Genomic DNA, 14,316 nt, shown 5'->3' with positions numbered 1-14,316 from the left:
CCAAGGTGTCTAAACATAACGAAGGCTCAGACATTACTTCTGAGAACAGGGATGCAGCTTACAATGAACACCCGCAACACCAGGAGGTAACAGAAACCACCAATTTAAAGACTGGTGGGGAGGCCCAAGGCCCTTGAATGAATCACAGCAAGGAGTGATCAACGATCACTTCCGGTCTCACTGGAGAAGGCAGGACAGGCTGAGCTCCGAGATGTGACAGTTTCTAAACCCATCAGATAGGTTCAAGTCCATTAGCCCAAATGAAGTGCAGGGGGAGCTTCTTCTGAGGATGAAGGAGGACGAAGTCATCGCCCTGGAAACAGGAAGAAATGGAAGAGCCTGGTGCTCACTGCCCCTCCCTATTCCACCTGGAGCACCAAGCAACTGAGCAGACGGAGCGGTGCCCTGTGAACTTTGGCTCAGTTTAGAAAAGAGAAGCAGCAGCTACGAAAGCCACTCTGGGCTCCTTTAGTGAGTCACCAGGTGTAGGAACAAAACTCCAATAGCTGTGCAGACCCAACAGGAGGGAGCCACAAGAGCCTCGCTCCAGGGACTGGACCTACAGAACTCGAGGTTTGCACATCTGCAGCAAATTCAGGCCAGAGCCCTGACCTGCTCGGCAAGGACACAGTCAGCAAAACCCAGACTGAAAAGCACAGGTCGTACAACCCCCACAGCAGAGCCGGGAAGAAGAGGGACAGCACAGATAGACTTAAGAGCTGCTGCCCGGTTTTTAAACTGCTATGCCCACCTGGTGTTTAGAGAGGCCCACGTGGGCGAGCTGCTAGCATCCTACAGGAAGAGGCACGAGTGACCTGAAGGGTGTGTAGGAGGGGGAGTAAGAAAGCACCTGGCCCACCTACTGCTACATTCTGCAACAGTAGTGTTTTGTCGAAGTTGTTGTTTAAAGAGTAATGTGGTCTGCAAGGCTGGCAATAAGGAAACACATCAAACCTGCCTTTTCCACAGCAGTTGGGACTCTCAGCTGCAGGCCCTGGCAGCAGGTCTAACCTGTGTTCCTTTCCAGTACCCAGTCATTAGTCATCAGTCTAGCAAGTACACGCACAGAAGCACACGCACAGAAGCACACGCACAGAAGCACACACACAGGAGAAACACACACAGACGGACTCCTTTACTGGCGGCACATTCAATACGCTCTCAGCTGCCAAAAGCCCATAAGGAAAGGGGGAAATGTTTAAATAATACTTCAGGAACTAACTGGTCTAAGTAAACTATTTAGCTAACAAGCACCCTAAACAATGTTTTGTTCCATGGACAACAGAAAGAATCTAAAGAACAAACAAAACAACCAAATAAGACACCAGGACAGCAATGAGAGGAGCATGGTTCTCCAGTTCCCGCCTGAGGGAGACTGTAACTCAGGGGGGTTAATATTTGCAGGGTCAGGGCAACAGTAGCCCCCACCATGCTTCCGTCTAACCTTGTCAATGCACTTGGGAAAGCGTTGTGTCTTAGTCTCCAACTGTGACGGACACCATAACCCACAGCAGTCTGGGGAAGACAGGACTTCAGCTATGTAGCTCCTCATCAGAGTGCACCACTGAGGGAAGGCAGGGCGGAGCCTGGAGGGGGGCAGGAGCTGGTGCAGAGGCTGTGGAGGGTGCTGCTTGCTGGCTTGCTTCCCATGGCTTGCTCAGCCTGCTTTCTTATAGAACCCAGGACCACCTGCCCAAGGGTGTCACTGCCCACAATGGGCTGGGCTCTCTCATATCAATCATCATTTAAGAAGATGCCTGTAGGCCAATTTTCTTAATTGATACTCCCTCTTCCTAAATGCTTCTAGTTTGTATCAAGTTGACATCTGTGATGGTTTGTCTATGCTTAGTCTGGGCAGTGGCACTATACGGAGCTGTGGCCCTGTGGAGTAGGCATAACCTTGTTGGAGTAGGTGTGTCACTGTGGGTGTGGGTTTTAAGACCCTCATCCTAGCTGCCTGGAGGTCAGAATTCTTCTAGCAGCCTTCGGATGAAGATGTAGAGCTCTCAGCTCCTCCTGCACCATGCCTACCTGGATGCTGCCATGTTCCCACATGATGATAATGGACTGAACTTCTGAACCAGTAAGCCAGCCCCAATTAAATGTTGTTCTTATAAGAGTTGCCTTGGTCATGATATGTATTCACAGCAGTACAACCCTGAGACACCATCCAACTACACAGCACATACTGATCACATACTGAGAACTGACCCAGGTCACTCATCTTACATAGAGGGAAGTTCACATGAGGAACACTATCTTGAAAGGTGCTGGGAGGCAGGAGTTGGAGGGCGGAAGCAGGAGGGTCAGCAGAGTATAGGAGTGTCAGCACCAGCATGGGCTATCTAGCAAGAAAGTTCTTTCTCAAAACACAGTTTCTGTTGTTGCAGAGATGGCTCAGTAGTTAAGAAAACTGGCCGCTCTTATGAAGGACCCAGGTTCAATTTCTAGCCCCCACGGGAGGCTCACAACATTTACCTCCAGCCCCAAGTACACTGTCCTCCTCTGGCCAGTGTAGGCCCTGTGTTTACAGGGTGCACAGACAGACAGGAATGCACACAGGTAAAACACCTACACATAAAATAAGGTTCCTCTTCAGGAGCAGAAGAGAACACCTTCCTTCTGGCATGAGCCTGGGAACCAGCCCTTGCTCCCGTCCCACCATCCCCGTCCCCGCCTATAACTGCAGAGTGGATGACAACACTTGCTGTGTGTGGCATCTGGCTGCACAGTGGGTGACAAGTCTTTCCATCTTCTTTTTTGGTAGGAGGTGCACAGTCAAATGTCATTAATAAAATTATTAGAAAATCATTTTACTGCACCCAAATATTCCCTATACATATCAACTGTTGACGAGCGCCCCCTCTCAGAAAAGAAAACAAGAAACAGCTCACCTCTCACGAAGCCGTGTGGTGTAATCCAATGAAGCCAACAGCTAGGATTCTTACACACACGTGTGTGAGCACAGCGCTGGGAGCGGGAAGTGGGTCCCGGTGGTTTGTGTCATGCCCACCCGGGGGACTTACCATCACAGTGCAGTCCTCTGAGCCGCTGGCGATGACCTGGTCGTTGTGTGGGCACCAGTCTATGTCCAGCACTGGTCCTGTGTGGCCACACACTGTAGGGTAGGATTTGTCAATTCGCCCTGTCTGGAAGAAGAGACAAATGGATCATGTAACACAGTGTGACATCAACACGTGAGCACCTGTCCGTCACTGCCATCACAACCTCTGCCATCGTATATGATCACATACATCCTCAGTGCCAACTAGTAAGGGCTGTTCACTTTCACCCCTAGAACTCACTACTAGCGGCACTCCATCAATGGCAAAGACCTAAATCCCAGAACCCAAATGTTCAGTCTGCAGTAAAAACAATGCAGAGAACTCCTGAGCCTTCCCAGCCAAGTACCTTCTACAGCAGCAGCACTGTTGTGGACAAGCTTTACTAGGTTAAGGGGGACCCTCGGTATTACTCTAATGTAAAATCTAATTCCCTTTTTATTTTAAATTATGGGGTCTGTATACAGGAGTACCCAGAGGCCAGAGGCACAGGATCCTCTGACAGCTGGGGTTACAGGCAGCTGTGAGCTGGAACCCGACCTTGGGTCCTCTACGAGAACAGTACAACCTCTCGACTGCTGAGCCCCTTCTCCAGCCCCCCACATCTAAGGAGGAGAACGAGCTATCGGAGCACATGAGCTGCTGGAGGTTTGGGAAGAGAAGGAAAGCCACAGGAACTGTGGTGCAGAGTCTAAAGGGCAAGGCTGTGATGCCTGCCAGGCTAAGAAGAAAATGTTTACTGATACCTAGGTCACCACGGGGCGCCCATGTTACCTGTCTGAATCTAACATGCCAACCTACCAATTTGGGGTCAATTAAGACAACTACTGTGTCACCAATAGGCACACACAAAAGCTATTTCCTTTCTCTAACAGGACGGTGCTGTGTGACAGACAGACCCACCCACCGGTGCTGCCACTCTGCCTGCATTGATTGCCCTCCACAGCAGACCCAGGGCTTCTTGGCAATTTTACAGGTAAGTAAACAGTCTGAAATCTGACCCAGCCATCCATGGGGATCTTCAGAGGGGGGAGGGGGGAGGGGGAGGAAGGGAGGGAGGAAGGGAGGGGGGGAGAGGAATGTGCTAACCTGACGAGCCTACATGCTCAGCATCAGACACAGGCTAGAACTGAGGCCCCACTGCTCAGAGGTTAGCCCAAGGAAAGCCAACAGCCCAGCATAGCTCATCACCTGCAGGACAGGTGGTAGCAATACCGGTCTCCCAGGTTTATGGTGAGAATCCGACAACAGAAACATGTTTAGGGAAATCAAAAGGTCCTATTATGGTGACCCAGGTACCTATATAGAGATGGCTTATAGCACCTTGGATCTAATGAGGACTCAATAAAACCTTCACAATCAGTTCTTCTAGCACAGCTTTTACACTACCCCACCACTAATTCACCAATGAATGGTACATGTGGCTCCCATGTTAACAGACAATCCCGCAGATAATGTAGATAATGACCAAGAATTTCCCAGGGTTCATCAGATGCCTAAGAATCTTTAGACTCAACAGGCATAAACCTCACAGTTTTAACCTAATACCATGGCCGGTACACACACACACACACACACACACACACACACACACACACACACACACTCACAGCAGAGAATGCCTGTGCACAGAGTACTCAGATGGATTATATATCATCATTCACACACACACACACACACACACGCTCTTTCACACACACACACACACATGCTCTCTCACACACACTCACACACATGCTCTCTCACACACACACTCACACACATGCTTTCACACACACACACACTCTCTCTCTCTCTCTCTCTCTCTCTCTCACTCACAGCAGAGAATGCCTGTGCACAGAGTACTCAGATGGATTATATATCATCATTCACACACACACACACACACACACACACACGCTCTTTCACACACACACACGCTCTCACACACACTCACACACATGCTCTCTCACACACACACTCACACACATGCTTTCACACACACACACACACACACTCTCTCTCTCTCTCTCACTCACAGCAGAGAATGCCTGTGCACAGAGTACTCAGATTGATTATATATCATCATTCACACACACACACACACACACACACACACACACACACTCCGACAGAGAATGCCTGTGCATAGAGTATTCAGATGGATTATATCTTCATTCACACACACACACACATACACACACTCACACACACACACTCACAGCAGAGAATGCCTGTGCACGGAGTACTCAGATGGATTATATCATTCACACACACACATACACACATATACACACATGCATACACACACACTCACGGCAGAGAATGCGTGTGCACGGAGTACTCAGATGGATTATATCATCATTCAAGAGTGATCCTTTGTAAAAAGCAAACAACAAAAAAGGACATTTCCAACAAAAACCATACCACAAATAGTATGGTATTCTTTGTTCAAAGGAATAAACAGCAGAAAGGAAACCCACTCTCAGTGCGGTAAGTTTCACACCAGTCACCAGTGTGAGGCAGCAGTGATGATGGCTAACGGGTACAGACTGAAGAAAGGCAGAAATGAAACACTAGACAGTAACAGAGACAGGAGTGCGACACCAGGCGGGTCAGGGAATCAGAGAAGGAACAAATACACACAAGAGGAACACAAAGAGGGACACAAGGAGCAGCACCAGAGTCATCTGAAAACTCCAGAGGGAACAATCTTATGAACAAAATGTAACTTGTTGAAACTTAATTTAAAAACAAAAAACAACAAAACCCCTGAAATACCACTGGAAAATGAGTTCTGGGCCATCAGGACTACACAGTGAGGTCCTGGCAAAAAGATGGCCTGGCCCAGCTTCCCAAAGAAGACAGCACTGAGGTGGACTCAGAGGGACAGGAGGAGGGCGACACACAGACACAGGTCAGAGGGGAGAGAGCACAAAAGCATTCACTCACACCACGCAGACCACTAAACAAACAAACACTGGGCTGGGCTGGAGAGAGGGCTCAACAGTTAGAACTGCTGACTTTCCAGAGGACTTGGTTCCCAACCCTGAAGCTTACAGCCGCCATCTGCAGCTCCAGAGGCAGGGGATCTAGTGCCCTCTGCTGGCCTCAGAGGGTGCCAGCCAGGCACATAAGCATGCAAACAAAACGCACATAAAAATAAATAATTGTTAACATTTGAAGGAAGGAAGCAAGCCAGCAAGCCAGCAAGCCAGCAAGCCCAGCATGAGTTGTTCTAAACTACTGTGGTTCATGCCTGTAACCAAGCACTGAGGAAAACGAGCAAGAGACTCGTGAGAGGAGACCAGCCTGGGCTACAAAGCGACCCTGTCTCAAAACAAAAGAACAAATACACTCACACAGGCCAAGGGAAGAGACAATAGCACAGTCGGCCAGAACAGTGGCAGATGACAGGAGTGGGCGGCTCACACAGGGAAGCCTGGGAACCAGCAGATGTGTGAGAAGATCCTCGGGCTCACTGGTCACGAGACAAGTGCCAGTTAAAACCAGCAAGGCGTGCAGTGGCTAAGGCCCTTGCTGCTCTTCCATAAGGCCCCAGCACCCATGTTGGGCAGCTCACAACCATCTGTTACTCCAGCTCCAAGGGATCCCATACACTCCCCGGCCTCCATGGGCACCTGCGTGTGCACACCCACATACCCACAAATCAATTAAAGATGACGAGGAGGCACGTGACTTCCATTACAAACAACACACACGAGAACATCTGACCGGAAGTGCCGTCATCGGTCATCGTTGTCACAGTTCCTCCTGTGACTAACAGCGTCAGGTCAAGTGTCACCTCCCAAATGACCTTGGTAAGGGATCAAAGGTCCCTTTCCTTTTCATGTGAGAAAGGGTCCCTACAGCACTGCAAGCAGTGACAGAAGGAAGACCCAGTCTGCTGCTGTCCTCCGTCATGGGAACAAATATTCACACACAAGTTCCACACAAGCCTGGAAATGGAGGCGTGTGCTCACAGACAGTGTCAGGACTGTTAGCACTGCTGGGGGTGCCCATGGACTGAGAGGACCACAATCTAGAGCACACATGAGCACATCTGAGAAGATGAGCGTCTCTGAGGAATGAGCAGGGGTGGCAAGCCAGCACAGCCGCTGTACTCTTCTTTCAGGAGGGATGAAACCAATATGGCAGAATACTAACATCTGCCCAACCTTGGGGGAAGCACATGAGTATCTTATTTTATTCAATACTTCCTATAAAAAAATAGGAAAACTCAAACATATCAATGCACTGCTATGAATTTTACATTAAGCCTGCGTATGAGTCATGGCTGCCCGGGTGTACAGAAGTCAGAGGACAGCTTTTGGGCGTCAGGACTCTCCTTTCACAGTGTGGGTCTGTCAAGAACAGAACCCGGCATAGCAGCAGCCTCCATCCACAACCGAGCCGCCTCATTGGTCGCCACTGATATTGTTCCTGCTGAATTGTCTTACCCCAGGCTTCTGTACCCAAGCCCCGCCTGGCACTGTGACAGAAAGTATATTACTGAACCCGGACTCCCCAGAATAGCAGGTGGCATTTGGTCTGGGCTACACGGGGCTGCTGATGAGAGCAAGACAGATCGAGACTGAGCCTGGAGTACCAAGCCTAGTGAACTGGAACCACATGTGAGGCATTTCTCTAATCGCCCCAGCTTAGACAGTACCCGCTACAAGTTACTGGGAGGGTGTCCACCTGCACCCTTTAACCTGGTGAGATCTCAGAGCATGCACAGAATGTCTGCCATTCCCGGCTGAGGCACAGCAGCAAAGCTTGCAGCAGTATTTCCCAGGAACCCCCTGCTGCTGACTGACAACTTGCAGACTTCCTTTCTACTGAAACCCAAAACAGTAAGCAGGGCACGGTGTAGCGCACCTTTAATCCCAGCCCCTTGGAGGCAGAGGTGCATGGCTCTGTGAGCTCAAGGCTGGCCTGGTCTGTACAGCAAGTTATGCACAAGGCAACAGATACACAAACAACAAATAAACCCAACAAGTCATGATAATGACTGATGCTTTCAGGGTGTGGACAAGATCACTTTGATCATATGGAAATTTAATTATTCAGAAATAAATGGAGGCACAGTACCCAAGAGGCGGCTCTCTGAGCTGTCACTGGCCATCAATGCCAGGCTTTGAGAGGGAAAAAAGGTCCCACCAGGACAGGGGCCGTGCCGTGAGCACAACAGTGGCCTTGCGATTGCTGGCAGCCAGCCATCAGAAACGGAGTTAATAACACCGGATACTCTGCAAGCAGCTGCTTCCCCTGGCTGTGATGTCACCATAAATCCATCCAACAAATAACGGCAGCGACACACAGCAGCACTGCACAAAAGGCACTCGTTACACATAGTGAGGAGCACGGTCAGAGGGAGGGATGGTCTAAGTGCACACTGAAGGGACAGCAGCTCTTCCTTCTCACCCATAACAAAATCAAATCAAATCAAAGTGCAATCAGACCTTTTACCAAAGGGCATATGCTATAAAGATGTGACGACAAGGCCCAGCGAGAGGGCTCAGAGGTGAAAGTACCTGAAGCCAAGCCAGGGAATGAGTTCAGTCTCTGCAACCCCTGTAGCAAGTTACCTTCTGACCTCCATGTGGGTTCTTGGTACCCGATGCCATTGGTAAACAAACAAAATGGCACGGTGTGGCACTCTGGTTACCGTGATGATGGACATAATGTAAGGACAAGCAGACATCCCCAGGGGGACTCGTGGAACTGATGCACGCAGTTGCCCCCATGGACAATGAGGACCCTGCCTGCTCTGGGTCTGCCACACGCCTGACACCGCAGCTCACGGCAGCAGCACATGCTCATGAAGGACAGCACGGTGGGAAACAAACTGAACGTCAGGGTCCTGGTGTCTTTTTCTGAGTAAACAGTGACATTTCATGGACTTCTCTCCAGGTTTCCATGTTCTATATAGAATGATTCTGCTTTACTAAAGCCGCTTCAATAAGGGTAAGTCGCCTCAACCACACCATCCAGACAGAGTATCCCTATTTTTTCTTCTAAAACTGTACTCATTACTAGTGAGTATGGTGAGCTGTGTGTGGCTGGGTGTGCATGCCGTGGAGTCACAGAGAGGTCACAGGGCTGGAGGTCTGGAGCCCCAGCAGCCAAGCCTGCAGAGTAAGCACGTTCGCCGGCCACTGCATTGGCCTGGATGTCGCTCAGTTGGTTTTGCTTTATTTGCTTGTTTCTCTGTCTCATGTGTGGCTGGCTGGTCTGGATCCTGGGTGTGTGCGCTGTGTCACCAAGCATCCGTTCTTTTCTAGGATGGAAACTACAGCCATTTGTCTCCTGAGGCTCCAAGGTTTTAATTCACTCACACGGTATACCGTGCCTCTCTGGCCACAACCCCAAGTGGTTGAGATTACCGGGAGTTAACTCGGTAACTGTCAAAACCATCACCAAGATTCCAGAGGCTGCCCCAGGTCGTGGGACAGTAGTGACATGGGTCAGGACCCTGGCACACTCTCATTAGTACCTGACAGATCTAGTGACCTGCTCTGAGCCAAGCAACATGAACCCAAGGCGAAATTCAGCCTCTGAGGCATGCAGACAGCTGGCACGAGGCAGGGGTGTAAGGGCACAGTTTCCACGTGGCTGGCCTGAGCTGAGGGTGACAGTTTTGAGCATGTCCCAGCCAGCAAGCCCAGCACAGCAGGAAAGCTGGTGCCAGCACAGCAGGAAAGCTGGTGCCAGCACTGCCCTGTGCTTTGGGTCTGGGGCCAGAACTTAACATCTCAAACCAAGACTCAGCAGGGCCTGGGGTAAGAGAGAGAGAGAGAGAGAAAGAGAGAGAGAGAGAGAGAGAGAGAGAGAGAGAGAGAGAGAGAGACAGCTAAGTCTTAACTCTTGCCTCTTAACAAAACCCAGTCAACTAGAGAGCATTTCCTGTCCGGGCTTGGGAGAGTGGAGGAGAGTAAAAAATAAAAACAGAACAGAAATGTCAGTATTCATGAAGCCTTATCTTATGACCCTAAAAGAGGACTGCTCTAAGCTGTGTAAAGGCCTTCCTCCTAAAGAGCAGCCCAATCTCCAGTTACCGTCATTCCCATCAATTCCTAGAGAACACTGCAGTGGCTTCCTGTGTCTGAGCTCTGTGGCATCTGCCTCATTTCCCCCTCTCACACGGTACATGCTCTGTGTGCTACGGCCACTGCAATCAAACTATAAATGTCTACAGGACACACACCAGGATTCCCCACAGACACCACAGCAGAGGAATTCCACCCTGTGAGGAGCACCTGGGACGACATTCTCACCCTCATGGACCCTCGAGACCCAGGCCCGTAATGTGTGCTGTGTGGCTCATACAAGGTCATACAAAGTAAGAGCAGCCCCTCACACACACCTGTGCTCCGCATCAGTCAGTCAGGCACAGTGAAACGAGCTGGAAAGGACCAAGGAGCAGGGACTGGCCCCTTCCAGAGCAGAAACGTGTAACATGCTAACGTTTTCGTAAGTTCCTTTCCAAAGCTAGCAAACGACTCCAGTGACAAGCAGCACAGGTCCTCAGTCCCATGCCCTCGAGATGGTGAGGCAGCACACGCTCATCCTAGCTCCGATCCCAGATCTCACTGCGGAGCCGTCTCCTGCCTGTCTCCTACGCATCTGGGCAGCTGCCTCACTTTCCTGTCCTTTCCCATGGCTCAGCTGCTCCTCTGCCTCCGGCCTAAACTGGGTATGGCCAGCACAAGGGAGGGTCCGGAGCGCCCTAGGGCTCAGGGCTCATGACTCTCAGGAGAGGGATGCAGCTCGGTGTTTCCAGATGTTTGCTTTTTAAGGGAAAACAATGAGGACCAAACCCATTGATGTGCCCACGTCAGTAGCAGTTCATTTCTGGCTCTAGGGGAATAAACTGAGGGCTTGTGAACTCCAGCACGGAGAATGGAATCAAACATGTGCTCAGAGGCAGAGGAAACTTCCAGCCAAGCATAAGGGCTCCATTCACATGAGCAGGGTCAAAGGAGTCAGAGAAGGGCAAGCACTGAAGCCGCTTCCTCTTCTCCAGCTTCCTTTCCTGTGACAGAACTATTTATGTGAGTGCATGTCCTGTTGGAACCTGTGGGCCTCAGGGGCTGCACGGGAGGAATCACGAGGACTGCAGGTGACAGGGCTGCCCTCAGCTGTGGACATGAACACCAGGTGTGACTTGCTGATGAACACATGGAGGGCGCTCTGCTGTAAGGGCACAGAAACACCAGCCTCGGGGATAGGGGGTGTTGTGGAGTAAAACACCAAACTGAGGCTGAACTACTCTGTGAGGTAAACCAGCAGCTAAGGCTGTAAGGGAGCTGTGGCCTTGGGAGAAAACAGCCTGAGGTGACATCGGCACACCAGGTAACCACATCATAGGCATCCCAGAGCTGGGCTTACCAACTTCCCTTTTCTTTCCTTTGTCTATGAGGCAGGGTCTCTCCCTGTAGACCCAGCTAGCCTGGAACTCACTGTAGACCAAGCTGGCCTAGAACTCAGAGATCGCCTGCTTCTGCCTCCCAAGCGTACCACACCCACCCTTTAGCATAACTTTTACATTTATTATAATGTGTATGTGTGCATGTGTATGTACATGTAAGAGTGTGTATACATGTGTGTACATGTAAGTGTGTGTGTACATGTGTGTGTGCGTGCGTGCGTGTGTGTGTGTGTGTGTGTGTGCATGCTACATCACACACAGGGAGCTCAGAGGGCCACTGTGTGAACTAAGCTCTCTCCACTTCCCACACGTTCCAGGATCACACTCGGGTCACCAGGCTCCTGCAGCATGGCCTTTGCCCACTGGGCCATCTTACTGGCTCACATAGTGGTACTGGATTTAATGGATTTAATACAGACCAGACTTAAACCCATGGAGATTGTGAAAAGATAAACTGAGTCGTTTACCTGAAGGGGAAAAAAGTGAAAAAGGGTAGCATGCTCTTATTCAAGGACACCATGCTGGGATTGTCGGTCAGTGGTAGGGCCCTGGACGCACACAGACAAGTCCTAAACTCAATCCTGTAGTAACAGAACAAACAATAAAAGCCCACACTGAAGCTGCCCCTCTGTCAGCCCTCAGCCCCTGGCCCCCATCCCAAAGATTTCTTCCCTGTGCTTCCTTAATAATCAAGTATCCACTCTGCTTTCAAAAAATACAAAACCACTACCTCAAAATATATTTTCCTTTGTGGATATGGGGGTTTAGTTTATTAGGGCAGGGTCTCCTATGTAGCCTTGGCTGGAACTCACCATTTACACCAGGCTGGCCTCACTCAGAGATCAGCTAACCTCTGCCTCTGCCCCTAAAGGCTGGGACTAAAGATGTGTGCTGACCCTGACCCTAACTCTAACCCTAAGGGCTGGCTAGGTAGTTCTTCAGTGACTTGAGAGAAGAACTTCAGAGTACTGCTGATCATCGTGAGTCCATGTGATATTTGTGAGCTGAGAACAAAGACCACAAGCCCACGATGGAGTAGAACAGTCAGAACCAAGTTTCAGCTTTCAAGTGGCAAGCAGAAGTACAGATCCAAGTGCAGGACAGAGGCAGCGTCCCCACCGTTAAGGAGAACGGACGCTGGCCCATCCTAGTGAGCAGCTGGATGCAGCCACGGGACACCAAAGTGAAAAACACAACAGTCCTGCTTTGGGGGCAGGAGCAGAGTACAGACCCAACTCTGTCCTGTGTCCCTTACCCAGGACAGCTCAGCCGGACAGGACCAGCAGACAAATGTGCCTCACCCTTGCCACAGCTCAGCCTTCAGGGCTCTACACCCAACCAGCAGAGACCTTCAAGTCCGAAAGAGCAGCTTGCTACACGTGTAGATGACATTGCAAAAACGTGTTCAATCCAAACTGAATGCACTTTAAGAGCAATCTGCATGTGCTCAGAACCCTTTCGTGGTGAGTAGGGGTGGCTTGGTGTTGCCAGGAAAGAGTTAAACATTCTCTGCACTTGACTAGGTGGCTTCTCACCACACACTTCCAGATCCCACCATTCTCTAAGCAGCTGTGCAGCCAATCAAAGCAGAGAAAGGAAATTATCCTGGCCAGCTGTCAGCCACCGAGCCCTGATGGCCATATATGGTAAAAAGCACTGTCAGAGCTTGTCAGGCCTGCAGGCTGCCTCGGGATGGACAGACGCAGCAGTGAGCTGCAGCAGCAGAAGCTGGATGAGGTGAGGGTGCACAAAGGACAGGCTGCCTGCTGCTCATCGCTGGAGGAGTGGGGAGGGTGGACACATCATCTGCTGGGCACACTCTCGGTGAGTCACAGCCCCAGGGCACACTGTGAGGCTCCTCTGCCAGCACTTTGTGCTTCATTGTTAACTGGGGGAGCAGAGCAGCCCTCCTCCTCGCTGCCTCCAGTGAGCCTGGAGAACACAGGCCCTGAGAGAAAATGAAAGGGCCCTTCTGTGGCACTTCATGTGGTAATGAGGCCACGCAGCACTCATGTGGCTGGCAGCTCAGGACACAATTTACAAGTCATTGTTCTGCACCTGGTGCCCTCCCCCTGAATCCCTAGACCGTCCCCCAGCCTTTCAAGACCCACACACTTCAGAATTTAGGTGCTAAAGGCCTCAGACAGAAGCTGTTTCAGTAAGCAGTGAACTGGAAGGTCACAACACATCAAGAAATGGCACGTAATAAAACCCCCCACCCTCAACACCATGGCTCTGCAGTGTCAAACGGTCACCTCTACACAGAGGACCATCTGCAGTCTCTCTGCAGACATGAAAACCGCCTGTCAGCGTTTCAGCAACACACAACGCCGCCAGTGCAAGCCTGGCAGGCGCTGGCACCGTGGCTCACTCAGAACAGCACCATGGGCCCGTGCTCCTCCCGAATCTGCCTGTGAGAGGAGGAACTTATCAGTACAGCAGCAGCCATGTAAAGGAAGCCCTTTACATGGGAAGGAAGCTGCTCAGATCTCATCACTACAAGACACAGTACACACTGAGACTGGAAAACTAGCAGAGTTCGGGCCTATGACACAAAGGCCAAGCTACTGTCTTGTTTTCCTCTGAGCTTTCCTTCCAGGGAGAGAGAACGCAAAGGTGTTGCATGGTTCAACTGGCCTCCAAGTCCCTATGGCCCCCAGCCCTTCACACAGTGGAGAAGTAACAGCAAGATTTAGACTTGGAAGGTTGAAAACACACACCCACAGCCTGGGTCAGTCACTCCATCCCAGACTCCAGTTCTGAAGAGCGGGAGAGGAAGCAGACCAACCAAGCTCAAAGGTGACAGCAGGAAGGACATCTCCAAACACAGCTGGACGGGAC

The 14,316-nt window shown here is 50.7% G+C and overlaps 1 protein-coding gene across 1 annotated transcript in view; it reads right to left on the bottom strand.

The window, feature by feature from the left end:
• The window catches only part of Coro1c (coronin 1C), a 71,605-nt gene that overhangs the window by 17,625 nt on the left and 39,664 nt on the right, over positions 1-14,316 (bottom strand). Inside the window, exon 3 of the mRNA XM_032886457.1 lies at positions 3,027-3,149. Coding sequence (XP_032742348.1) covers positions 3,027-3,149 — 123 coding nt within the window. The remainder of the gene's footprint in view (positions 1-3,026; positions 3,150-14,316) is intronic.

This window comes from Rattus rattus, chromosome 16, assembly GCF_011064425.1.
Source record: "Rattus rattus isolate New Zealand chromosome 16, Rrattus_CSIRO_v1, whole genome shotgun sequence".
Taxonomy (NCBI): Eukaryota; Metazoa; Chordata; class Mammalia; order Rodentia; family Muridae; genus Rattus; species Rattus rattus.
Note: the sequence above shows the minus strand (reverse complement) of the source record. Positions and strands in the feature narration are given on the sequence as shown.